The following is a 27,975-nucleotide window of genomic DNA, read 5'->3' as shown; positions in this document are numbered from 1 at the left end:
GATTTCAGAGAATATAATGAACAACTCTTAATTTTGTGAAACACAGTAGAAATTAGGTGGGAGATATTTTCTTCCCATTATAACCTGAGGAAGATATTATATGGAGTAAGTATTCAAAGCTTCTGGATTCCATTTTCTAGATTTATCATTTACTGGCCATAGAATCCTGATTTTTCTGCCTTATTTCACTATTTAAAGGTGAAGAACATAACCAGTAAGTTCACATAGAAAAAGAGACCCATAAATACATGAAAATTTTATATATATTTGGATTAAAAGTATTAAACTACAGTGCTCATATACACAATCCATTTTTTCATATATGTATGGCATTTCTAGTTAAACGAGACCTTCAATTTTAACACTTTCTTTTAAATATACTGATTTACTTCCCTCAACTTTATGGAAAAGAAAGATTGTAAACTAAGAAAATAAAAGCAAATAATATTTTAAAACTTATATAATAGAAAATATAACAGTTTTCTAAATCACTGGCTCAATATAAAGTCTTCAGCGTATTAGAAAAATATTATGATAATATTTACAAAAGTGTATGACATAGAGACAGCTGTGTGTTATACAGATAGATAATCTAAAAAGAAATATAATAATCACATTGTTAAATAGTAGTAGATTCACATTATATTACATTCCTGCTTAAATGGGAAAAAAGTTTATACTATCATGAATATAGTATAGACGTTTTTCTACTCGGCCAGCATATAAATAAATAAAATTTTCCTCTGTTCTAAAATAATCACATTGTATGACCACATATTTTTATAAATTAGATCTCATTCTGGTTTTCTACTGCCACTAACAGTAGGTATTTCATGGTCAGTCTCTTTTTTAGGGTCTACCATGTCTTTATATCTCTCCCCACGATGTCGTTCCAGGTATGGACCCCAGTTAGAAGCTGGTCTGCAGCAGCTTACAAAGCGCTGAAAAGAAAAAAAAAACTTGTTTTAGACCATATGTGCTGCAATCTGTAAACAAGCAGATATCAAACCATATTTTCATTGCAAAATATTAAGTTTTTTTGCTAACCAAAATGAAATGGGAACCATAGAAAGGTAAAAGGTGGTCATCAAAAATTCTTAGTACAGTGTACTAAAAAAATGATACTGGGAAGCCTAGGTGGCTCAGTGATTGATCGTCTGCCTTCAGCCCAGGGCGTGATCTTAGAGTCCTGGAATTGAGTCCCGCATCATGCTCCCTGCATGGAGCCTGCTTCTCCCTCTGCCTGTGTCCCTGCCTCTCTGTATGTGTCTCATGAATAAATAAATAAAATAAAATCTTTTTAGAAAATTAATTAAAAATTGGGGATCCCTGGGTGGCGCAGCGGTTTAGCGCCTGCCTTTGGCCCAGGGCGCGATCCTGGAGACCCGGGATCGAGTCCCACATCGGGCTCCCGGTGCATGGAGCCTGCTTCTCCCTCTGCCTATGTCTCTGCCTCTCTCTCTCTCTCTCTCTCTCTGTGTGACTATCATAAGTAAATAAAAAAAAAATTTAAAGAAAAAAAGAAAATTAATTAAAAATTAAAAATGACACTCAAATTTAACTGTTAATAGAATTATATTAACTACGAAACCAAAATAAGTGAGTATGTAAATGATTTGAAAAGAAAATATATGGGCCTGTTTGAACAATGGAATCACTCCATGTTTTTCACTGAATTCTCCGACATTTTGGTCCTGCCCTTAGAGTGAGGGTTATGTGAGGATTTAAATCAGTGTACCTGGGAGGTTCCAAGAACCAAATAAAAGGAGCTCAAGGATCAAACCACTGATTGGAATGAGCTTGGGAAATCACCTAAAATCTGACTGGAGATTTGTCCTAGTCATTATCCTAATGAGATGTCATAATCAACTGCATCCCCCTATGTCTCCGTGCAAGAGGGATCACTCAGGGTCTAGACTGGGTTTGAAATAATTTAGCAGGCTTTTTCCACCCTAAACACACTATTAACACATGTATTATAACCAGACAATATAAAGTAAGGATTATAGATATTAAGCAAAAAGGTCATTTGCTTGGTGTCATCTTCAGGGACAACTCAGTACAAGGATAAATATCACAATTTCTTTGTGCTGAGCACTCTAATAGGAACTGAGGATATAGCAGCAAGCAACAGAAGACTCCCTAAAGAAGCTTATAGTAGAAGACACACAAATATATATATATATATGATATAAAGCTATGTTATGCACATATATCTGATGATTGTATCAGATTGTAACCTAAAGGTTCATAATCCCATATTACCACCATTTGAGTAATCCCCATTTTCATCATAAGTACTTTCTACAAAGTGTAATATAAATGTGCTTACTTGAAAGATACTTCCTTCAGCTTGAATTATTTTTACTATGGCCATAATTGGAATCCAAATAATGCAGAAAATAATCATACACCAGCCTAGAGCAACTCCCCAGTCAGGATATGGAATTTGGGCATAATCAGGTCTATGAAATTTCACCAATGACCAGATCAAAATTGCCTGTGAAAGTCAAGTATGAAAAGACAGTTCTAAAGATTAGACTTTATTGCACTAACAATTTCAATTGCACTAATTGTTAGGAATTTGATCCCATTCCTTAGAAATCATCTATCAAAAGCAATTAAAATGAAAATACATTCAAACAACTAAGATAATCCAGTAACTAGCCAGAAGAGAGTACTAAATGAACTCATCTAAATAACTCATATTTGGCTTTGAATAGATTTTTCCAAAATGAGCACCTCCGTATAGTTATAAAAAATAAAATACAGGTCCAACATGTTTTTCAATAAAATACTTTACCATGAAATATTTCATATTGAAAACAAAATAATATCTGAAAATGTCCATTACTGACCTTTTAACTTTAACTTACAATAGTATGCTTTTATCCTATGCTATCCAGCTCACCAGCATAGCACTTAATTCAAGGAGAATGTAAAGTACCTTTTAGTGAACATGCTTTGCACCTTGCTTAGCAGTTGCTTCTATTATTTCCCATGGCATAGAGCACCCCTTACTCCATACCCAAAACACACACATTCACAAACTACTGGTATATATAAAGTACACTTCACTTCTAGCCTCTCTTTGAGAGAGGAAAAACAAACGCAATGTGTGTTTGGGTAAAACAGTGAAATCTGAATCTTCGCAAGGAAAACACCTAATGGTCAAGTTAAAAAAAACTTTTTAAAAAACCTATTAGATATGTTGCTGCATTAAAAGTAATTATTTAGAAACTTGTAAGGCAGACAAAACAAAAACCAGAGTCACCTAGTACTTTCTCTAAACTACTTAGCTATCTTTTACTAAACTCAGGGAGATGGAATGTAAGAATTACCTATTTGGTAAATACCTATTTGATATTCAAGTTTAATTTTAGAATTAAATAGTTTAATTCCATCAATTTAATACATTAGTTCCCAGTAATTTAAATGTATTTCCCAATTATCATAATCTTTTACATAAATACAAGAGAGTGGATGAGGATACTGGAGTATCCATGACTTCATATCACTTTATACAAAATAGATGATTAGGGGGTATAGCTCAGGGGTAGAGTATTTGACTGCAAAATAGATGATAATGTATATCATTAAATATTTAATACTTTTGCATTTTAAATTAAATCCAGTTGTCAAAGCTATTAATCAATGAAAACTCACTGGCTAAAAAAAATATAGTGAGAGCTTCTTAATTGATAAAGGGCTTATTTTATTATGGAGACTTGTCACAAGAAGAAAATATTTAGTAGTAATGTCAAAATCATTTTGCTAGAATATGGAGCATCCAAAATATTTTAATTCAGTACAGTCAGTCCCAAACTGCTCCCTACTTGAAATTGACCTTATAAAATGTAAAAAATAAAACTTAACATTCTCTAAAACAAACATAATACTTCAGATGTGAAGCACATTCTGGATCAAATTATTTAATGCCCTTTCCTAGGAAAGACTTTGAGACAAGGAGGCAATGAGGACCAAACATCCTCTATGAAGCTTTGCCGCTGCCCCCACCTCCACCATTACAGTAATTCTCCATCCTATTAAGTGTTTATTTTGTCACTTACTGTCCTGAACTGATATTTAAAGGTATGTCTATATGTCATGTCTCTCGGGTAAGATACCTTTTGCTTTCCCTCAGTTCCTAAATAGCACCAATTGTTGAATTTAACATAAACTGTTGCCTCTGTTGACAGTGGTGACTTTCTTTTAGTAATTTTGGATAGTAAATACTTCCCATAAAGAAAAATGTGCACTAAAATCTGAGTGTTGTTTCTTAGCAATTAGTGTATTGAGATCATATTCCTTGCAGGCAGAGTCTGGGTCTTAGCAGAGAGGTTAGGGACAGTGTAGGTTGTTCAGCATAATTTTTAGGGAACCAGCAAATGAATGATTTATTTTATTTATTCTATTGATAATTTTTAAGTACATAGGACCTTTAAGTCTATAAGAGCCTGTTCATTTTCTCAAATGGTAAATGTTTAAACCTATAGCCTCAAAAACAATACTGCAAAGGTATTTTTAATTTAGGCAACTTGGCAATCATAAAGCAAAAGTTGAAAGTCATTAATTTATGACAGTTTGCCTTATTGTCTCTAACATGAATTATTCAAGTTTATCTTAGAAATGTTTTATATATAGATAGATTTCAAATTCATAGCATATTAATACTTACAATCAGAAGAAGAGGAGTAATAACAAACCAGCAAGCTCTCCACCATAGCCAGAATATCCACCTTTTTGCTCCAATCATCATTTCTATATCTTCAATGAATCTGTTCCCACCTTAGAAAAAAAGAGTGCATTCAGTCCTTGCTTACATTTTCCTCCATTAATCATTGTGGCCCCAAATTGCCTGACTGTCTAAAAATTTTCCTATACTATATCAATGAAGTATACACCTTTAACTACATAATATTCATAATCAATTTTCCCAGTAATATTATACTTTACTATTTTCGTAAACATAATGAAAAGGAATCACACTAAATTAGTTAATAAAATATGTAGATAATTCTGTAGTTACTATTTACCATAAATCCAGATGATTCCTATGATTTCCAGTATAGCCGCAATCAAAATACCCCATCCAGCACAGAAGTGGTCAATCAAATGAACCCAGTAAATTCCAGCCTACAAAAAAAAAAAATTACATCTAAGTATATTTTAATTTATTTTTATGATTGATGAAGTCTAAATATATGCTTCCTGGTTTCACCTATGCTAAGATATGATCAAGGAATGTTTCCAAATGTAAACACAAATGTGGCTTTAAATATCTCAAAAAGGATGCACCTTCCATCCTATACTGAGTCACTGTAAAAAATAAGCATTTAGAATACTTGATTATCAAAATTATATGCAGTGTCTGTGTGCTCTGTAGTAGCTGCCAAAAATATAGCATATGTTCAAAGTCTATAACTTTCTTGTACTTGGGTAAATTTTCCATTATTGGATCACCTCCCCTCTTCAAAATATTATTAAATTTCAAAACTGTGCTATAATGGGAAAAAATTTGGGCTAAAACCCAGAAAACCTTGATACGAGTCAGACTTGGATCTGTCACTAAACATCCTCTTAAACCTTTGTTTGCTTATTTAGATTATAAGATACATTCCAACTAATGATTTGTCTATGAAAAAAATACTATAAGGGGCACCTGAGTGGCTCAGGGGTTGTGTGCCTGCCTTTGGCTCAGGTCATGATCCCGTGGTCCTGGGAGCGAGTCCCACATCGGGCTCCCTGCAGGGAGCCTGCTTCTCCCTCTCCCTATAACTCTGCCTCTCTCTGTGTGTCTCTCATGAATAAATAAATAAAATCTTAAAAAAAAAAACTGTACTATACCTGAGTCACACAGACAAGACCAAGGAGAAACAAAACCAAGCAGCACCCCAAAGTTATAGGAACCCTCATTTTCTTCATCACTTTGGGAAATAAATCTTGAATCGTTGTTGTAATCGTTTCTTCAGAAGGGAAAAAATGGCAATGTTATATGTAAACTCATTTGCCAATAATTTTAATCAAAGAATTCAGCTTCTAATCAAATTTACAAATATAAAAAAAAAAAAAAAAAAAAAAAAAAAACAAATTTACAAATATATGCTGAAAATATACTCTGGGTCCTACTCCTTGCTTTTTTAAAAAACCCATAGGATCCTTTCTTTTGGCAGTTACCACCTGTTGGTTCTGATAAAAACCAAATGCAGCTCTCTTTATTTGTTATTTTTAGTCTGTTTTACAAGGTTTTTCATTGGTAGTAACTACAAGGTAACAGATCCCTGAAGGCTGACGTAGTTTGAAAGAGGGTTATAGGGAAGGAAGAATTCTAGAACTTTTAAATAAAATGAACATTTGAATAAATGGCATGGAGACAGAAAGGCCTTCTAGAAAGAAATGTGTTCATGATATCACAGTACTGACTGAAAGTAGAAGGATGTATGGGTGAAAGGATGAAGATACAGGTTTAAAATTTTCAAGGGCTTTGAAAGTCAACTAGAGGAGGCCAGACGTTATACTGTATATAGTCAATTATAAAAGTGTATTTATGTAAGAGTGATATGATGAAAAAGTTTCCGAATTTCTAGGTGTGTACCCCAGGGGAAATCCCTACGTATACATAGAGCCACATGCAAGAATAATCATTGAGTAGCATGTGTAATTTTTCAAAATTGTAAATAATCCAAATGCCCATCAGCAACAGATTGTGAATTCGGTAGATATATAGGAGTATATATCAACACAGATTCACAATACATGTGAAAAACAACTGTCAGAATGATATGTATGTTATGAAACTTCACATTGATGTGACAAAATTCATGTGTTATTTATGGACATGTATATAATGTATCAAGAATGGACTGAATAACACACATAATCCATGGTGACAGTTGCTTCTGGGAAGGAAGAAATGTGAATTGTATTAGGGAGAGAAACAGGGGACTTCAATTTCATTTCTGAAGCAAATATGAAACATTCATGTCTGTTCCTTTTGGGTATCTACTACATGAGTGCTTTGTATTTTTCTGTATTTAAAATTAAGTTAAAAAGAATGTTCAGATTCTAAGGGCAAACCTAATGGCAACATGTTTTTAAGTAGAGGAAACATGAGTAAAATATAACAAAATATAAAATATAACACTCAGAGTATTACTTACCAATGGATGCAAACTGAGAGTCGAGACCCAAAGTCAAAAGCATGAAGAAAAATAATATGGACCAAAATGGCCCACCTGGGAGTTGGGCTAGCGCTTCTGGATAAGCAATGAATGCCAAATCAAAACCTAAGAAAAATGTATGATATTTAATTTAAATCAGTTGCAAAAAAGTTCACATATTTGAACATTTCCAAAATAAGATACTAGAAAAAACTCATTTCAATTTAGCAATGCCATCCATAATGCACATTCTCAAGCAACTCTTTCACTTGTACTCTTAAAAATATTCGACTTGGTTATTCAACAAAATGATAATGTGTGCATGTGTGCATGTGACGTGAATTAAGCTATGAGATGAATTTTGTAAATTACTCACATAGGAGATCTTAACTATTTCAATGATTTTGTTTAACTCTTTCATTTTTTTAAGATTCATAAAGAATTGTCTTAAACTCCAGAAACGTAAATTATACTAGCCTAGAAATTCAAAAAGAATTACACTATTAAGAAAGATATGCTTATGGAATGACTGTTGTAGTCTTTAGCCGTCTCTCCAAATGTTCACCCAGAATGTGTACTGCCATTTTAACTAGAATATGGACACTTGCAAACTTGTATATAACAAAACTAAAAATTGAATCTTATTTTCTGTTTGATGTATATTATTGTTAGAGGTGCTTTAAATTTTTTCAATTATATCATATGATACTTAGTTGCCTTAAGTATTTTAGGTTTCTCCCGAGTCCTAGAAGACTGACCTAGGATTCAGCAGAATTAGCTTCTAACCTAGGCTCTGTCACTTCCTAATGATTTTATCTATCTACTGTAAGACATAAAATTTCTGTGCATCAGTCCACTTCTCTGGAAATGAGAAGCTAAATTATCTATGAGGTCTCTTCTAGTCCTAACATTCTATTCTCCTGCATTGGCTTCTCCATCAAATGATACTGGCCATAAAAAAAATTAATGTTTTTAAATTATTTATTCATGAGAGACACACAGAGAGAGGCAGAGACACAGGCAGAGAGAGAAGCAGGCTCCATGCACAGAGCCCAATGCGGGACTCGATCCCAGGACTCCAGGATCACACCCCGGGCCGAAGGCAGGCTCTAAACTGCTGAGCCACCCAGGCATCCCCATAAATAAAAATTTAATGAGGAATTCCTACCACTAAGAATCCTGGAATTCTTTTCCTAAGATTCTTAGTCAGATAACTAAGCATCCTTAGCTAAAGAAAGTTAGGAAGTTCATTAAACAGATTCCTTTAAAGCTGGACATAGCTGGATACTCAAAGTTACTTGGGTTTCTATCGATATGATACTGATGTGTTTTAAAAATTCAGACCCAATATTGCACTTGTACATGGAGGAATACACAGCCACACCCACACACATATATACTCATATAGTCATTCATATGAATACACACATGTATATATGTATATATACACACATAAATGAAGATAATATGTGTAAAGGCACTCATGTACAGTAGGCAGTTCATATGAAGGACTATGCAAAATTCAGACAATTATCTTCTTAAACAATTGTTCCCTAATATAGTCCTGTTTTCTCAGACAATCTAAGAATTATTACATGATTAAAGCAATCAAATTATATAAGATGAAATGAGAAAGAAAATGCAACACCCTAAACTTTACTTGAGTGCTTTAAGCAAATTGATACAAAATGTATTAGTGTTTCTTAAATGAGCTACACTGAATTAATCAAAGTTGTTAACGTAGAGCATCACATACCTGATTTTACGACTTGAGAGACTTCTTTTCCAGATATATGAGCCATGTGTCCCAGTATAGAAAAAATAGCAAATCCAGCAAACACACTAGTGAGGCAGTTTGTCAAACAAACTACAATAGCATCTGAGAAGCAGTTGTTATTGAACTTATTGTAAGATGATAGAGCAACTAAGCCACCCCAAGCCACTGAAAGGGAGTAAAATATTTGAGTGGCAGCATCCTTCCAAACCTATAAGAGAAGATAATTCAATTTTTTTGATAATTCCATGTTTAAAAAGACACACTTTAAATTTTTTACTTCTATAAAATACTTCATATATACTAATGAATTAATATGAATAATAATGAAATAAACACCAAACCCACTACTCAGCTTAAAAAATGAAATGTTGTCAGTCTTTGGAAGCCGCCCAATGCCCCTTTGTCATCATATCACCCTTCAACCTCCAGTGGTAATTGCTATCCTGACTTATGTGTTTCTCATTTCCTTGTTTTTCTTTATATTTTTACCATAAAAATATGTAAACCCAAACAGTATGGTATTTAGCTTTTCATGTTATTGGGTTTATAGAAAAGTTTTCTTAATGGATATAAACCTATTCAACATGCCTTTTTTCATTCAGTATTGTATGAGATTTATCCACGATCAATTTGAACATTATATTTCAACTTTATGTTGAAAATGAAAAAATATGGGCAAATTCATATGGTTTAGTTAAATATCTGTAGTTTTGAACATTTTTTTCACTGCCGTTTGCCCCACTATGTATACCACAGGTCATCCTTTATCCTGCTGAGGGACATTCAGGCTGTTCAATATTCTGCTATTAAAAATGATGTAGCTGTAAGTATTCCTGTGCATGTCTCCTCATACCTAGTTGAGGAACTGCAATGTTAAAGAGGTATATGATGCGTCTTCTCTTTTACTAAATATTGCCATATTATTTTACCACCTACTCTCACCAGCTAGGTGTGAGAGCTCCCATTCCTTCACATGCTTGCCAATATTGGTCAGAATTTTTAATATGGTCATATCTGGTGGCTGTCGAATGAGAGTTTTCATTACCCTAATTACTTATAAGGTTTAGTTTGTTTTTATGTGCTTATATTCCATAGGGTTTTTTTCCCTGTGAAATTCTTATTCGTGCCTTTTGCCAATTTATTGTTTGGGTTATTTGTCTTCTTTGATCTCTAGCAATTCTTATGTAATTTGGATTCTAATCTTTTGTCTATTATATATGATAATTTTCCTCCCAATTTGTGGTTAACTCTTTTCACCTCTTAACATCGTGACCTTTGATGAGCCAAAGGTTTTATTGTTGTTTTAATGTAACTAAAGGTGTCCATCTTCACTTTCATGTATTGTCCTTGATTTCTCTTACTTAAAGAGAAGTCTTAGCCAAAGATCATAAAGATACTGTCCTACATTTTCTTCAAAAGGATTTAAAGCTTTGCTCATATTGTTTTCAATTAACCTAAAAATTGATACAGTATATATTAAATTGGAAATCCCAATTCATTTTCTTTTCTAGAGTATCATTTGTCTAAAGATGATTTATATTATCAGTTATATCAATTGGATGTCAATTATATCAATTAGATAGTCCATCCTTTCCCCCATCGATCTGCATTGCCACCTCTGCCATATATCAAGTTCCAAATGTTCATGAATCTATTTCTGAGACTACTGTTCTGTTCCACTGGTCGTAAGTCTATACCTATGCTAATACCACTTTATTTTAATTCCTATAGCATCATAATATTGTTTCATATCTAGTAGGACAGGTCTTCCTTCTTCAAAAACACCTTTTTTTGCCTCTTACAAGATCTAAGAAAAACTGCTGTCAATCTGATTAAAATGTTATTGACTCTGCATACCAATTTGGGGAGGATTGATACATATCCATTCTTAACAAGAATAGTAGTAGGCAATTTTTGAAGAATGATGATATATTTAGACATCCCTTAGTTTGTTCGTTTAGAGCCCCACATAGCTGGCCTCCGCTCTTTAAGCAGCCTCCCACTCACTGCATCCAATCTTACCCCTTTACTAGTGTCCCTTTTATAATTTGCCTCTCCTATATATTTGCTAAAGGAAAATAATCTTAGAAACTAATCTAATCTATGGAAATCCATGTTAACAGTGAAATTCTGTAGATAAAACATTACCCAAAGTAACCTAATTGTGTAGATTTCAAGGAAGAAGACTGGCAAAGATTTGGGCAAAAGTGTTTTTTTTTTTTTAGTCCATCTAAAAACAGGACTGCTCAGTGAAAGGCAGGCAATATAAAATGGTGACAAAGAGCTCTAGCTCTGGAGTCAAAGAAAATGAAGTTTATATCCAATACCTCTTACGCTCCTTGCCTTCAATTTATTTAACATTTTTAAGCCTGTTTATTCATCTGTAAAATGGAGAGGATGAAGAAAATGATGATGATGATGATAACTATTATTATTACAAGTGTACTTGGAATGATGTGAGAATTGAATAAGATAGCATATGTAAAGCAATTAGGATGCTCAATGGTAGCTATTGCTATTATTATGGAAAATAATCATAAATTGATACTCAGTTTCTCTTATGGAAATTAAAAACTGTAATTTTCCCCTTGAAAGATATGTAATCTATTTCCAATTTCAATAGAAATAAAAGTTGTTAGGGAATAAAATTTGCTAGATCTTCAGAATACAGCTTGATGTTAGATTATTATTATATTATAATTGCTTTATAATGGGAGGCAGCCAAAAGAAAGCAAAATGGATGGATGAGATAAGCATAGATAGATAACGGTTATTTCACTTATTGTAACAAAATCATTAGAAATAAAATGCTCTTATTTTTTAGGCAGCTGTACATATTAAGAGATGAACAACATGCTTATGTTGATCTCTCAGCTGCTTTTACTTGATACATTTTTGTATGCATATGTGAATTAGGGGGAGCTGGAAATTGGTGTGGCAGGTCTGGTTTCTATAAAAATGCTACTGCATACTATGATGTGTATCTAGGTTGCAAGTAAAGTGAAGCAAAATTCCAAATGTAGTTATAATATCCATATCTATCAATCTCATAGCTATATACAAAATTATTAATTTAGGGATTAAGAAATCTTCATTCAAGATGCACAAACTGGCTGTGTAAACTTAACTAAATATGAATCTTTCTGGGTTTCAGTTTCACCATTGTAAAATGAAGGAGTTAGTACGATAATCACTGAAGACTGGAAGACTCTTCTAGCTATAAATTTGTATGGTCCTCTGCTCTCCTACAGATTGCAACAAAGTTCGGATATCCAAAGAAAAGGAAAAAATATATATTTATGATCCCATACTCAGGATATGGATTGTGAGAGATAAAAAAAATTAAGAAAAAATTCTCATTACCAACAAACCCAAAGAAGGGTGGGAGTACTGTTTCTACCACATTGAAGAGGAGGAAGGATTAAATTGTATGTTTCATAAAGAGCTTTAGGTTTAGGTCTGATATTTTAAAGATAATAGAGACATTGAAACAGACCAATATAAAATAATCATATAAAATTTTTCAGGAACTGTAAAGCTCAGGTGATCTCAAGCTTGTAAAAGTCAAAGAATATCAAAGGGGCTTTTCAACTGTGCTCAAAGTTATGAAGCTTCAAGAAAATGGAGGATCTACTTCTTAGAGAAAATGTTGCATCTCTAATAGTATAGTATAACATGACAGCAATAATTGAAATCATTGTGTGCTCATATTAATTTAACAATTTACCATTTTGAAAGTGCATTAATTAATATTTCATCTTGCTTAACAACCTGACAGAGAGAAGATGATGAATCCCAACTTCCATTTTATTTGTTTTTGATTCATCATCGAAAATGGTCTTCGAGTTGGGAAGATATTAACAAACAAGGTTAAAAGATGTGAGGCCCAACATAAATGAAGAAATAAGCAAATGGCCTGTGGACACATCAAAGTATATTAATCTCCAAGACTAAAATAATAAAAGTTCATAGTTCTGAAATAATTTAAGGCTGTTGTAGTTAATTCCTGAGTGAAAATTATTTGGGTACAGGAAACTAAAGGCCAAACACTGACATCTCAATTTTCAGAAAAGGTAAAGGATGGATATCCATGACAAAAAAACTGATAAATTTGACTTGCTTACCAGAGAAATTCTACAACAAATAATTAAATGTGCAGATTGTGGGGTGCCTGGATGGCTCAGTGGGTTAAGCATCCAACTCTTGATTTTAGCTTGTGTCATGATCTCAGGGTCGTGATAGCGAGCCTCCATCAGGCTCCACACTCAGTGTAGAGTCTGTTTGAGATTCTCCCTCTCCCTCTCCCTCTGCCCCTCCCCCTGCTTGCACTCTCTAAATAAATAAATAAAATCTTTAAAAAAATATATCCATATTGTAAGTATTTAGAAAATAACAAATTGCTGGAAATTAGCATGAGTTCCTCAAAGAACACCACAGCAAACAAACTAATAACTATTTTGGATAGCACTGCTAGTATGGAAGATGATAGTAACATAGTGTTTCTTGACTTCAACATAAGACTTGGGGTTTTAGCTGGCCAGAAGCTTAATGCGTGCCAAAAATGTGATGTGTTTACTGAAAAAGTGAAACCATTCATAAGCTATGTGAATAGAAGCATCCTATATACAGTACACTTACTGTTAATGCTCTCTGCAATCAAAAATGCAAAAGATATTATGTATCCATGATACACACAGCCATCATCTAGCGATAGACTGAAGTTAAAAGAAGGTTACCCAATTCATATTCATGGCACACATTTATGTTTACAAGTAACAGTGTTGTTAATGGAATGCTTCATTCATTTCAAATTTGTGGTTTAACTTCATAATCCATTAGGTACACTTTGATCTTAATTTGGGAATATTAACTTTTGAAGCAATTAAAATGTGTATTAGATCATTAGATTTTCACCTATAATCTTGAAATCTATGAGTTTATCCAAGAAATCTTACTGTCCTACTCATCAACTTGCAGGTAGGTATCCAAACATGACAAGTTCTTTTTCAGATTCATAGGCCCCAAATCCTTTTGGTCAAATAGAATCAGTTGTATGAATAAGATGACTTAAAATTTTTCTGCTAAAATGACCATCTCACTTCCAATAGGAAAGCACTAGTGTCATGTTAAATGGCTACATTAGACTTCCCAGTGAACAGAAACACAAATTTAACAGCATATTCTTTTACAAGCCACTACATTATGATACTCTTACCTGCAACCAAAGATTTTCAGTGTTTGCTTTTATGGTTTACCTCCTCAGATAATCTAAAATCCAAATGAAGTCTTACCTCTGCTTCCCTAAGTTTTGTAAAATTTGACTGTGCTCCAATATAGTATGAAATGCCTTTTGATGCACCCTCCAGAGTTGCACCTCGGATTAGCAGGATGAGTAGGACAACATAGGGGAAAATAGCTGTAAAATATACCACCTAACAAGAAAAACAACCAGAGGTTGATAAGTTAAATTTTTAAGTCATGTTACATAATTGCATATGAACAAAATTGTTAGGCAGTTGACATTAGTAAAAGTATTAACGATTTCATACATTTTTAATAAATCTGGTGATACCAATACCAAAATTGGCATAATTTTATCTTTCTTCTCCCACTCTGAGATGATCCATTTTCAAAACACTCTGATGTATGAAGCACTATTTCCTGGGTACACATTGTAAATACACAATACATCAGCAGTGGTAACTTGGAATCAAGGTAGAGTACCTTCCTAAATATGTCTTTATAAATGTCTGAGGGGACAGATATCACTTCTTAGTGAATTACTGCATTGAGGTGGGAAGGGAATGATTTTATAACTGAAATAGTATATATTGTCCCCAAGGAGAAGGAAAATAATCTCCTAGTAGACATCCAAATCTCATGAAAGCTGATTAAAGTGAATACCCAACACTTGATATTATTATTCTTAGAGCTACCATTAAGTGAGTTTGATAGCACACATACATGTGCACGGCTTGTATCCTGGGTAACACATAGTTACAGATGAGCAGATTGCTTTTGAGGCTGGCTTTTCATTAATGTGGATGATTTCTTTGATCCATAGATGTCCTATGTTTGATAATATGCCCAAGGAGACAATTTAAAGTCATCCAGAGACCAATAAAAATTAATTGCCTAGACAAATGGCCTTTAATGGATTATTTCAATATTGATGTCAAAAAGGAACTACGGGTTTCAAAAATGTGCAATTGAAACATTATTTTGGAAAGTTTTCACGGACTTTGCAATGTCCACAGTATTTTTGTGATCTAACAGAGGGTCTCATTATAGTTTAGCATTAACAATGTGCTAGATATACCAGGAATACAAAGATAGTATCCACAGTTACCCCTGTCTTCTGTCTATAAGGAGGTTTCAGTCTAGTAGTCATACATAAACATTCACTTTTCTGAGTACTGTACAACGTTCACAAAGAAAATTCCACATTGTTCCCTGAAATGCCATGACGTTCTTGGGAAAGTTTAAAAAATAAAACAATAAAGGGAGAAAATACAGTGTTTTTCAGAAGAGGACTCTTCACTTAAAAAGAGGGTTCTGAGTCAATTTTAGCAAGCTTTAAGAAAACGACTGCATATTTGATTTTTTTCCCTCTCCCACAAAAGGAATCCTGACACTGTCTCTATATAACTAGGATCTAGAGTTCCTAAACCAAACATTCCAATATACAATTCCATTCAAGATGCTTCTTTATATAATAGGACAGACAATTTTAAACACACACTCAAGCTTCAGAATGCTATATAAGCTAGCAGGGTCCAGTTTGAGTACAGTTGATCCTTGAACAACACAGGTTTGAACTGCATGGGTCCACTTAGATGAGGATTTTTTTCAATAAATTCAAGTACTATAAATGTGTTCTCCTATGATTTTCTTAATAACATTTTCTTTTCTCCAGCTTACTTTATTATAAGAACACAGCATATAGTACATATAACATACTAAAATAGGTGTTAATTGACTTTACATGATCAGTAAAGCTTCTGGTGAACAGCATGCTGTTAGTAGTTGTGAGGGAATCAAGTTATATAGCTGGATTTTCAACTGCAAGGAGGGAGTTGGCGCCTCTCACCCCCACATTGTTCAAGGGTCAGCTGTAATTGCACAACCCTAGTACTAGTTTTTGCTTGTTTTGTTTTATTTGTACCAATAGCAGCAATCTTATGTATTTTCCTACAGTCAGGCTGCCTACTTAGAAAGCTTTTCACACATTTGAATATTGCTATTATAGAAAAAACATGCATTTGATTATGCTTGACATTGAACTGCAATGAAACTGGAAAAGAGCTACATCACTATCTAATGTGTTTTCCAAATTACCTTGCCAGAAGACTTGATTCCTTTAAATAGCGCTGCTCCAACTATGAGCCAAGCCAGAAGAAGACAAAGTGCTAAATACCACACAATTACTCCAGTCTCATCCATTCCACTTGACCGCTGGAGCGCCACTTTACTGAAAACATACAAGTCTTTTTATGAACACAGAATCACTTGTCTTAACACATTGAATTTTGTAATATCTACAGCCAGGGAGATGTTCGTGAGTATTCCATCATATTAATGCATCAATGTCATATGAGCTATAGTACAGAGGGCAAAAATAGTTCAATGAAAAGCTAGGCTCTGAACTTTAGGGTTAACTGTAGCCAGTCCAAAGTTCCAAACCCTAGAATAAAAGATCTACTAATTTTTTCAGCTATGATTTGCCCCCTAGTATTTCAAAGCTTCTTTAGGTAAAACAAAAAAAAATTAACCTTACATCAGATTATTTCTTTTATTTGTTACAGTTTTTTTTCTCAAGGTAAAATGATGAAGAACACATCTAAAATTAAATTATTCATCATACTTGTAGTTAGCATCAAACCTAAATGGTCCCAATTTTTAGACCTTTTTCAAAGGCTTTCTATAAAAATCAATGATTTCTATTTAGGACCTGCATGGATCTAGGGTTTTTATTCTTAGTTTGATGTTTGGGAACATTTTAAGTTCCAAATTTTTAAAGGGTCACACAGAGCATTAACACGTAGATGCGGACGAGCTCATTACAGCAAGAGTCAAGGCAGTTTGGTAAGGGTAAAATGTAGGTATAAGTAAGGAAAGTAAAGTGTGATCAATTAAAGGTAATACAAGTAAATATAACCCCAAATATCTATTTTTTACCAAATAATGATAATCATAAGCAAAATGGATAATGAAGAATGGTAGCCTTAAATAGCACCAAATATTGCTCACAACCCAACAGTTTACTATTAGAATTTGCTGAGTATAGTCTAAAATTTGAGATTCTTTTTCTTCAAAGAAATGCCCTAAATTATACATGACAAGCACTGAACAAATCATCACCAACAGTATTGTGCTCATTTAAAAAACAATTTATAAATGGCAATTTGTTGACTATGAGCTAATCCTGCAGGTTACTACCACTCACATAGGGTAGGTAAGAATTTGAGTCATGAGAAGTATAACTGGCTCTGATTCCCCTTTTTTTCTACTTACGAGGCAAGGAACGAGCTGATCAATATTTTATTGTTAGTTCCAAAAACTTATATAACATCTGTTTAAATAGATTATCTAGCATACTTACTTCCAATATTGTTCACTGGGAAGTTGCCCTGGCTGATAAGCTTCACTTCCATTGATGCAGGTTAAACTGTTGTTGTATACCCAGCTTCTATTGACTCGGATGATCTCCCCCGTATTTGTACTGACATTACAATGAGTAACTAAAAATTATATTTAAAAAAAGAATACACACATAGAAACGTACTTAGTTTTAGAAGAGTATTTTCCTGAAAAAAGGTGTTTTTTTTAAAGATTCATTTACTCATTTTAGACATAGAGCACATAAACGGAGAGGCAAAAGGAAAGAGAGAATCCTGAAGCAGACTCCCCACTGAATGTGGAGACCTAGGACCCTAAGATCATGACCTGAGCTGAAATCAAGAGCCGGCTGCTCAACCAACTGCATCACCCAGGCACCCCCTCCTGAAAAAAAGTTTTCATGGTAAAATAATTAAACCATTTAGATTGTTACTTGGTGAGGGCAGAGGAGAAGTCTTACAAATGGAACAAGCCATGCACATTCAGCATCTTAAAGCCTCTCTACTAGTAAACTAAGGGTGAGTGAACATCATCCCTTTTAAACTGGGATTACATGTATAGTAATAACCACTATAAAGTAACAATAATTTCGATTGTGATTTAGTGCTCTAAAAAATTTTTGGTATGTGGATTGATTTAACCTATATAGACAAATGGCACCTTTAAGTTGCTAAGAAGGATTAAAGCTTTATTACTTTATTCTCCAATATACATAAGCAATCCCCGCAATAATGGTCTACAATATCAATTTGACATGATCCCAAAGACCATCCACTTATGATGTGGATGACTTTCACTGGCTCCTGAAATACCATAGTCCTGTCAGTCCTGTCATGGATAGTGATGGTCTCTACCACTTTCCCACTTTCTTCCTTCTCTCTTGGCTACTCCTAAGGATGGTTCGGCTTTACTGGCAGCCCTCAGAAATTAACATATTGCACTAATCACTTTTCAAAGTTATCCATGCTTTATCCTGCTTTCATCAATAACCTGTGGCTCACTATAAGATTTTATTTTTGAATAATCTCTTAACACCCGACGTGGGGCTCGAACTCACAACCCTGAGATAGATCAAGAGTAGCATGCTCTACTGACTGAGCCAGATGGGCATCCCACTCTTGGTTTACTTTAAATTGCCCCTATATTGGTGAGAAAATCGTGTAACTTTTTAAGCTTATGAGAAAGGATGAACTCTGTTCACAGTATCTTTTAAGAAAATAAGCACAGTTACCTATAGGTGACCTGCTACAGTTCTGATCTGCCCAAGATGAACAATTTTTCCACGGTAGTTCACTTTGGAAAGAAGCAAACATGTAATAAAGACTGTAGGCAATTATGACATTGTAATAGATCGTCACAAAAATGGATATCAGGACCATCGTAATTCCCACACCTGAAAAAAGAGAACAGTTGAAATCAAAAACAAAAAAGTGCAATTTCTTTTCCTAATTCATAAAAAAAAAGCTGCATCTCAATTTCCACAGAATCTATTTTAAAACGAGAAGGCAGTTTCAAACAACACTGTCTATCTTTTCTTGGTTTTTTGGGTTTTTTTGTTTTGTTTTGTTTTGTTTTGCAGTTGGGAGAGATGAGCAAGTACTACTGTCTAAACAGCTTTTTTTTTCAAATTTAAAATTATTTTGGTGACTGGCTTTCTGAAACCATTTCCTTTTAGTTAATTAGAAAATGTTACTGGGATCCCTGGGTGGCGCAGCGGTTTGGCGCCTGCCTTTGGCCCAGGGCGCGATCCTGGAGACCCGGGATCGAATCCCACGTCGGGCTCCCGGTGCATGGAGCCTGCTTCTCCCTCTGCCTGTGTCTCTGCCTCTCTCTCTCTCTCTCTCTGTGGCTATCATGAATAAATAAAATCTTTAAAAAAAAAAAAAAAAAAAAAAAAAAGAAAATGTTACTAAGATCAAGGGCAGAGGACCTGTATTGATCTGTCAAATTCACATAAGGAATCACCCATGGCCATTCCTCTCTTATTATGTCTGAAAGTCCTTGTCAGAGTGAGTCCTGTTCTTGAAAACAAACAAACACTATTCAAAACTCGTATCCTATTGACCCACTGACCAGTACTTCCATCTTCATCTATAAGCCAATATTTTGACAAGTAGCAGATAAAGGCTCTGAATTAACATACAGGATTTCTACAAGTGCATGTAAAGAAAATTCAATAGTTCAGTAACAATCTGAATTTAAACTGCCAAAGTTTCTTGAACTTGTAATATCAAAATGTAGTTTAGCATACCGAATACAACTTGTATGCTCAAGACTGGCTTTTGAGGTGGCTTCCTTAATATTCCCGCACAATGTTCTATTCAACTCACTACAAATTTATTTTTGATGCTGCATTGAGGCTTTTACAAATAGTTTGCAGCAGCTAGCACATAGCAAAATGATATCTTACCTTCAGACAGGAAGTCTGTTTGATGTTTAATAATAATCAAGGCACTTTGAAAAGCTTTGCCAATGTCCTATTCTATTAGTCGTACCCAAGAAAACAAAGTGACCTGCCCTTCAACTTTGCTGAATGAGGCATTGTAAAAGATATGCAAAGGCAAGAAGACAAAAGACTGAATATGAAGTAGAAAAAAAGCCAGAGCCATGCAGGTAATGCACAACAGGACTATAACTATGCGCCAAGGGATTTTAAAAGGTGAATGTAGGAAAATAATGACATCCTGACAACCCCCTCTAGTATCCTCTGGAACCCCATCCAGATCTTCAGCCCCAGAGAAACAGAAATACAAATTAACATTTGGTCTTTCAATTTTACAGTAGCAAAAATTCAGAGAAACAATGTATGCTTCTTTGCCTTTATCATGTCCAAATATGAAACACTTTCCTGCTACATAGTGGGAACAGCTCTATACACAGACCAATAGGCACTGAAAGAAATACATTTTAATACCAACCTTGAAACAATGGAAGAATCCTCCAAATTGAAACTGGACTTAAGCTAGCAAATTGTCCCAGTGAACACTCTAGGAAGAACAGAGGCAAACCAGCCAGGGCCAGCATGATCGCATAAGGTATCAAGAAGGCACCTAGAAAATGCAAAATAGAAACAAAGCACTATTATGTCCCAAACCTCAGATGGCCCTTCAATAACCAGTGTAACATTGTGAAAGCCTTCTGATAGAGTGGAGTCAGAGCACTGGGTTCAGGCCCCAGATTTATTACTTTCTGTGAGAAAGTAGTTGATTCTCTAAACCTTGGCTTCCTCGTCTGTGAAATGGGATTCTAGTATTACCTAAAGAGGTTGCTATGATTATTAAAAACAATAGCTTATAAAAGAGCCATCCCGAGGACGTGAATGATCACAGGCTTTGGAGCCAGATACACCTAGATTTATATCCTGACTCCACCATTTGCTAGTTACGTGACCTGGGGCAATCTACCTAACCTCCAGACCTTGGGTTCCTCATAAATGGAGAGAGTGATACCAACTCATCAGTCTGTGCTAAGGATTCAGTTATAGAGCCTATGTGAAAACCCTCGGCAAAATGGCAGGCATGCAGTCTATGTCCAAAGTTAGTTTCCCTCCTTTCTCCTTTCCAAATAAGCAGTATATTTTTTGTAAGACTTCCAGTGCAAATGCTAAATGTGGTTCAGAGTGGAAGCTATTGCAGCTGAGTGGACTATTCTCCAAATAGTCATAAGGGTCTTTCCTCAATGTCTGTAAGAAATTTTTTGGTTTTGTTAAGAGATTCTGAAGTTTTGAGATACATTCAAAGTTAACTTTCCGGGATGCCTGGGTGGCTCAGTGGGTTCAGTGTCTGACTCTCGATTTTGGCTCAGGTCATAATCTCAGGGTCATGGGAACTGCTATGGCTCCACTGCTGGCACAGAGCGGGCTTGAGATTTTCTCTCTCCCTCTCCCTCTGCCCCTCCCCCCACGGCTTGTGCCTGCACGTGCACACACACACACCCTATCAAAAAAAAGTTAACTCTCTATTTTATAAGGTAGGACTAATTCTCCTGCATTTTAGATTATCCAGATCCCTTTTTAAATTTTTTGACCTTCATTATTTCACTTTTTTCTGCCCACTTTTGGGACATAATTGCTCATTCGAACTTTTGCCGGGTTGTAGGTAGAAGCACAACAGAATATTAAACTTTTTTTTTTTTAGAATATTAAACTTATTGATCAAGTACGTAGCAGTCTTAACAAAGTTTAACAGGAAAACGTGGGGATCAATGGATAAAAAATGGGCTTTTGGATTCTGTACATTTCACTGGCCCACGCTGCACTATTTTTCTCACGTATTTTCCATACTATGATATTGTAACATCATACCTGGGAATTACATTTTTCCCAACCCTCAAAATATATTCCATTAAAAATAATGACACAATAAAATACTTGTTATGTACACGTCACTAGGTACTAGAACATAGAGACAATATGTTTTTATAGATGTTGCAATGTACATACCATCATTACTATGACTAATTGAAGTTTTAGTCTTACCATGATAAATATGAAGAAAAGTAATATAGACTCTCTCTGTCTAAATACAACAAGGTAAATCTTACTAGCCCATTACAAATAGGGTGGGTTGGGTTTTTTTTTTAATATGATTTTCCTTAGTGGTATACTTAGCTTTTTACCTATTATATTATTTTTTATTGATAACAATTATAATTGGTAAATTGCTAATATAATACACTGGTCACAAATTGTTGATACTGCTATCTCAGACCCTATGGTTATATGATACTTCTTCATAAACTAGTAAAAAGAATCCTAGATAAAAATGATTCCAAATTTTAGCAACAGTTTTCCAAACCTGACCATATTTAAAAATCTGATCTATTAACACTTGACAAATCTGAATTTCATGTTCTTCTCCTACACTTGGACAGAGGAAAAAAAACAATCAAAAGAGTCTAGGCTATTCATTACCTAAATGATACGATCTTTAAAAGCTGAGAGCTAATGTGATATATTAATTTTTAGAGGAAATCGTGAGAGAGATGGTAGCATATAAAGAATAATAGCATTTAGTGTGTGTGTGGGGGTACGTTTAAAATTCTCTATTAAACCTAGTTTAATATAGTTCCTGGAAATTTATGGCCACCCCTGGGCCACTATATGATGGCAAGTCACAGGGAATCTCTGAAACTGTGGTTTTTCTGAACCTGAACACAAGACGCTGGAAAGGAGTCTGAATGCTCTTCGCTACACTAGACCTCAGGAATGAGACACCCAAAGGACTGTAATTCCTAACTCATTTTCCAGTTCAAACTTAGACCAAATCCATGACTAAACGATATAGGCTCCAGAGAGGGGAATTATTGGCACTAACACTTAAAGTGTTTGATAAACAGAGCTTCTCAAGACTCTAAAGGCCAATATGAATGTTCTAATGCAACCAATTAACAAGGACTATAAGATTGAAACATCACCACACAAAATCCTATTATACCAAGAAAAATAATTATAGTGGCACAGTTTCACTGGTTCCCAATTATGAAATCTAAGGGCATGTCACCTCTACACTTCTAATAGAACCTGTAATTACAAGTAAATAAAATATGGTGTAAGTGAAAAGTTGTTTCAACACTACTAGGGAATTGTGCAATTCATTTTGTTTCCTTTTGTATGTCACCTCAGAGTTAATTTTTTTCTCCTTGTTCTAATGAGTCTTCCTTAATGATCTCTGAGGCATAAACAGTATCATTTTGCAGAAATTAAACACCTAGTCTTGAACTAAAGTCTATTGCATTCTAGAAGGATCCTCCGTATGGTCAATTCAATTAGGAATACGTGTAACTGAATATTGCAGCTTAAAATACTAGACCTTTACTTTTTAACCAACTCCTTCCAAACTTGCATTTCCACAATGTAATGCCTTATGCTACTTAAGCAATGTATTTGAGCTTCATATTAGAATGAGAATCCCCTGCCTTTTGCTTTGATTCAGTCTTAAATGAGGCCCAACATAACTTGAGTTTGAACAGATTATCATGGCAACATGCATAAAAAGAGCAAGTGGAAGATTATATTGCATCTTAAATCAGAAACTCAGAAGTGCTAAAACGACAACTTTTATCAAGTTTATACCTGAGGATTTTGTGAGCCCAGCTTCTTAACTTGAGCTAGCAACTCATAGTCTAATGATGGATGCAATATGCTTGCTTCCCATTCTCCTACTAACCCAAACTGGCATATACCTCTGCTTAGTTCTTAAAATAGGCTCAGAGGCCATAGAGCACACCATTTAAACTGAAAGAGGAAAGAAGTTGAGGGGGAGAGGGCAATACCTCCACCATTGTTGTAGGTCAAATAGGGGAATCTCCACACATTCCCCAATCCCACTGCATATCCAACCATAGATAGAAGATAATCCGATTTTTTGGACCAGTTACCACGGTCCTGATTCTCATCATTTTCACCAACATGGAAATTCTCAGATGAAGCTGTCACTTTCTGGAGAAGAGAAAATATCAAGAGTTTGTCTTTCTACTATTAAAAATCCACAGAAGCATATTTCACATGCATGCGTGTGTGTGTGTGTGTGTGTGTGTGTGTGTGTGTGTGACAGAGAGAGAGGTGGGGGGAGGGAATGAACCCTGAAAGCTATAGCCAAGGGAAAGGCTTTCCAAAGGTTGAGGAGATTTCTGCTAGTGGCTGCTTCTACTTTACAACATTTACTCCTTAAAATGAGGGGAAAACACCCAAACACCTCTTTAGATGGATATGTTTGCTACTTCTTTGGGTGAGATCATCCAAATTTTGCTAGAAAATTTACATGTGGTACCCAGCATGAAAGGGAAATGAGGGCAGACAAGTAAGGCTTCAAATACAAGTCTTAAAGAAGACTGGAATGAAATCAACGTTCTTGAGATTGCAGGAGATCTTTGAAAAGAAGGATACAACATATCTTCTACTAAAACAAAGAATTTACAGACTCCTTTTGCTATCCGCTGATAGTTTGGGATGTTCGGAGTTAAGGGAAGTTTGACTTCACTCCCTATCCTGGAGAATAAAATCGGGGCTTCGCTGGAAGCCACAGAATAATACTCCTAGACAAATTCTCCTGTCCCACCAGGTGGAGCAGCTCTTTCTGCACCTCAGAGGGAAGGGGTTCTCTCCCAACCTGTTAGCTGCTCTGGGCTATGGAGGGTTCCAGGTCAGATCAGGACACTGCATTTTTTCATTTCCCTCCATATGGACACAGTCTGGTCAGGGACAAAAAAAGCCCCAGGATTTTGTGGGCATACCCAAGGCAGAGGTTGAGGTGACCCTAAGTCTTCTGGCTACCCAAGAAGAGCTGTTCTCTTTTTCCTCTACTCTTGAGGACATGTCAGGCACACTTAAAGGTAGTTGAAGAGGAATGTGGAGAACAAGGAGCAGCCAGCAGAAGGCAAAGCCTGAGACTGCCTCACCCGAAGTTTACCCTTGCCAGCCCCCCCCCCCCCCAGCCGCCACGCCTCCCACCGTTTCCAGACCCCTACCTCCTTCCCTCTGCACTTGAAGAAGCTCGGGCACTTCAACTTGTCCATGGTTGACTCACTCCCTCAGTTCGCTCCGCCTCGTCTCGCAGTCTGGCCGAGCTCGCCCGGCGGCAGGTGCACACTCCCCCGTTGCTACCTGCCTGAGTGAGCCACCTTGCCCAGGGGTGGGACCATTTATGGAGGGAGCTCTCCCCTCCCCCTTCAGGGCGCCCTGTCGTGTCAATTACCGGAAGGGACCAAAGTGAGGCTCTGGTTTTCCCCGGGGAAGCTGGCATGTAGCAATCCCCGGTCCCGGCCCCGGCCGAGGGCTGGGCTGGCGCGAGCCGAGCAGCCCGAGCGAAGGGACGGACAGCCCTGACTCAGAGCCTGGAGGTGCCTTCCCAACCTCGCCTCGGTCCGGCTTCCCGGCTTCCCCCTGACGTCCTCTCTTACTCTGGTCTCTGTCCTGACGCCAAGTGCTGATCTCCACCGGCGCGGGGGGCGGGGGGGTGAAGGGCACGGTCTGTGGGGCCCGCCCCGTTCCCCAAGTTTCTTCTGAACAGACCCCGTGGTCCCGGGCCCCGGGGTTTCGCCAAGTTTTGCCCCTCACTTGTCAGCGCCCGGTGCCCCGGGGCTAGCGCCGCTCCCGGCGGGAAAGCGCCTGAACCGGGCACCTGGCAAAGCAGCTACCTGCGATAAGGTTACTCAGCTGGCTCTGCCTGAAAAGAGCGACTTGGAGCCACTGTCTCGGGGACCTTCCTCAGCCTTCGGGACAGCGTTGCCCTTTACAGGGATTGCTTTGTGCCTCATTTCAAAGAGGGCAAACAAAAACAAATGATCGAGCGGATTTGTGGGAAATTCTAACCCTAACAAAGGACTCCGCTTTGCAAGAGTAAGGCCTAGAAAGTAAACTATGAGGAAGCATCCCAGCTTGGCCAGGGAGGAAAGAATGACCGTAATGCTGTTTACCAGTGTAGCACCTTTTCATCCAAAAGCTCAACGGATCATCTGACTCGGGTCAAACATGGTGGCAGTTCTCTGAAACACAGTCCGAATGGGTGCACACAGGGGAGCCAGCAGAGTCAAATTCTATACCCTAGGTGCAGCTCCTTTGCTCTCCATCCACCCGATGGGCATTTCCCATTTGCAACACAAATAGACCCCCTAGGAGTCTGGGCAGGCAAAGCAGAGGAAATCTCCAGAGGGAAGTGGGAAGGTAGGTATGTAGTCATGAGAAAGCATTAATGAATTTCATCTTCATCTTGAACATAGCACAGGCTGGTGTGCGTGTGCACCTCTTAGTATTATATGCACACTACGGGGGGGGGGGGTGTGTGGCTAAAATGAAGGAATTATTAGCCTGTCTCAGACATAGAAGAGAGGAGAGGAAAAGGGACATATAACCCTCTGTTCAAAAGGACGAGCTGAAAAGCAAATCTAATCGCATTTGCCCAACTATCAACATCTCACAGAAATTAAAGAGGGCACGGAAAACAGATGGGGACTTTGGGACTAGGAAGAGAATAGGACTCTTAGGAATACATAGATTATGGGAATGTCAAGGCAGGGGTAGAAGGGAATGCAGAGAACACAAGTTGCAGTTCTCCCTGCCTGTTACACAGTAGAGAAGTGTCTAACAACTTAGAGCATCAGAGGCATAACACTTAAAATAGAAGGTATTCGAGAGAAAACATTGTTGGTTTATTTGTCTGTTTGAGGGATATTTTCCCCGTTGTCTTGCATCTTTTCCCATTCTCTGCCTCAGACTCGTAAACTTGCATGTCCTCCCCCACACAGGCACATCCACGCTGGTTCCCACCTCTGTGCCTCTGCTCATGCTATTTCTTCTTCTGGAAATTCCCACCCTCCTCATTTGGCTAGCTACTACTCCTGCTTTAAGACTCTACTGAGCTGTCACATCCTCCAGATCTTTCCACAATGGTTGCACCTCAATGACTGCACACTAGGCTTAGCTGCCACTCCTCCGTAGTCCTATGCTGCCCCATACTCATGTTACGTCATGTGAAATTATTTGCTTACAGTCCTCTAGACTGCCAGCTCTCTGCATGTTAATCATTCCCGTGTTCCCAACACCTAGCACAAAACCTGACATGGACAGGCACTCAGTAAATGCTGATTAGAAATTTTGAATCAAAAAAAAAAAAAACAAAAACAAAAAACAAAAAACAAAAAACAAAAAAAAAAAAAAGAAATTTTGAATCAGAGAAGCCACTTAATAACTCCATGGTCAGAAAAGGGAAAGGACACCTGGTCTACCATCCAACCCCAAGAGATCATAAAATACCAGGACTGCATTTCCTTCTGTTTGGGTTCTGATTTATTATCTCACAAACAAATGGTGTTTGTGGATTTTTTTTTCATTTATTTGAGACTCGAAAGAAGTATGGAAGTTGAGTGGGCGTAAGAGAGAAGGAACTACATAAACTCAGCCAAAAGGGTATGAATGAGCATGGTGTGGGAGACTATGACAAGAGTCTGCTAACTGACAGGATAATAAAAAATAAAGTTGAGGAGAGAAAGTGTGGCCATTTATGTGCTTTGAAATCCAGGCCTAAGCCACGGTCTTGTAGGCAATAGTAAAGTGATTGTTAACTTGGGAATGACACATAGTACACTTTACTTCAGTTGTACAAAACACCTGAAAATTATAATTAACTATCTCCATGCACCAAGTTGTGCAATGCTGGACTTTTAACTATGGGTCATCTCTTCCAGGACACCCACACCACAGCCAGGAATCTGCTTAGCTTTAAAAAAAAGAAAGAAGAAAGAAAGAAAGAAAGAAAGAAAGAAAGAAAGAAAGAAAGAAAGAAAGAAAGAAGAAAGAAAGAAAGAAAGAAGCATTGACAGCAATTTAAAGATTTATTTAGTAAATCACCAGCAACTAAAGATCGTAACTGTAATTTGGCCAGGAAAAAAGTTAAAGACCGATCCAATAGTTATAGCCCACGT

The 27,975-nt window shown here is 36.4% G+C and overlaps 1 protein-coding gene across 1 annotated transcript; it reads right to left on the bottom strand.

The window, feature by feature from the left end:
• Nucleotides 1-245: 245 nt before the first annotated feature.
• On the bottom strand, nt 246-25,446 carry SLC6A14 (solute carrier family 6 member 14). The gene is made up of 14 exons (XM_025431568.3): nt 25,024-25,446; nt 23,830-23,995; nt 20,475-20,606; nt 18,788-18,949; nt 17,540-17,678; nt 16,276-16,408; nt 14,229-14,369; nt 8,917-9,145; nt 7,161-7,286; nt 5,848-5,966; nt 5,037-5,136; nt 4,679-4,788; nt 2,333-2,500; nt 246-941 (listed from the first exon to the last, which is right to left on the bottom strand). Exons 1-14 carry the CDS (start codon nt 25,069-25,071, stop codon nt 795-797), a joined length of 1,920 nt encoding a protein of 639 aa, XP_025287353.1. The 5' UTR covers nt 25,072-25,446; the 3' UTR covers nt 246-794.
• Nucleotides 25,447-27,975: the final 2,529 nt, after the last annotated feature.

The sequence above is a fragment of the Canis lupus genome, chromosome X (genome assembly GCF_003254725.2).
Source record: "Canis lupus dingo isolate Sandy chromosome X, ASM325472v2, whole genome shotgun sequence".
NCBI lineage: Eukaryota > Metazoa > Chordata > Mammalia > Carnivora > Canidae > Canis > Canis lupus.
This window is presented reverse-complemented; position numbering and strand designations above follow the sequence as displayed.

Coding starts and splice junctions, on each gene's coding strand:
- SLC6A14 (XM_025431568.3), bottom strand. CDS start 25,071: ATGGACAAGTTGAAGTGCCCGAGCTTCTTCAAGTGCAGAGGGAAGGAG. Junction 18,950..20,474: donor GATTCTTCCATTGTTTCAAG/GTTGGTATTAAA, acceptor CTCTTTTTTCAG/GTGTGGGAATTACGATGGTC. Junction 5,137..5,847: donor GTCTTGTCTGTGTGACTCAG/GTATAGTACAGT, acceptor TTTTTTTTGTAG/GCTGGAATTTACTGGGTTCA.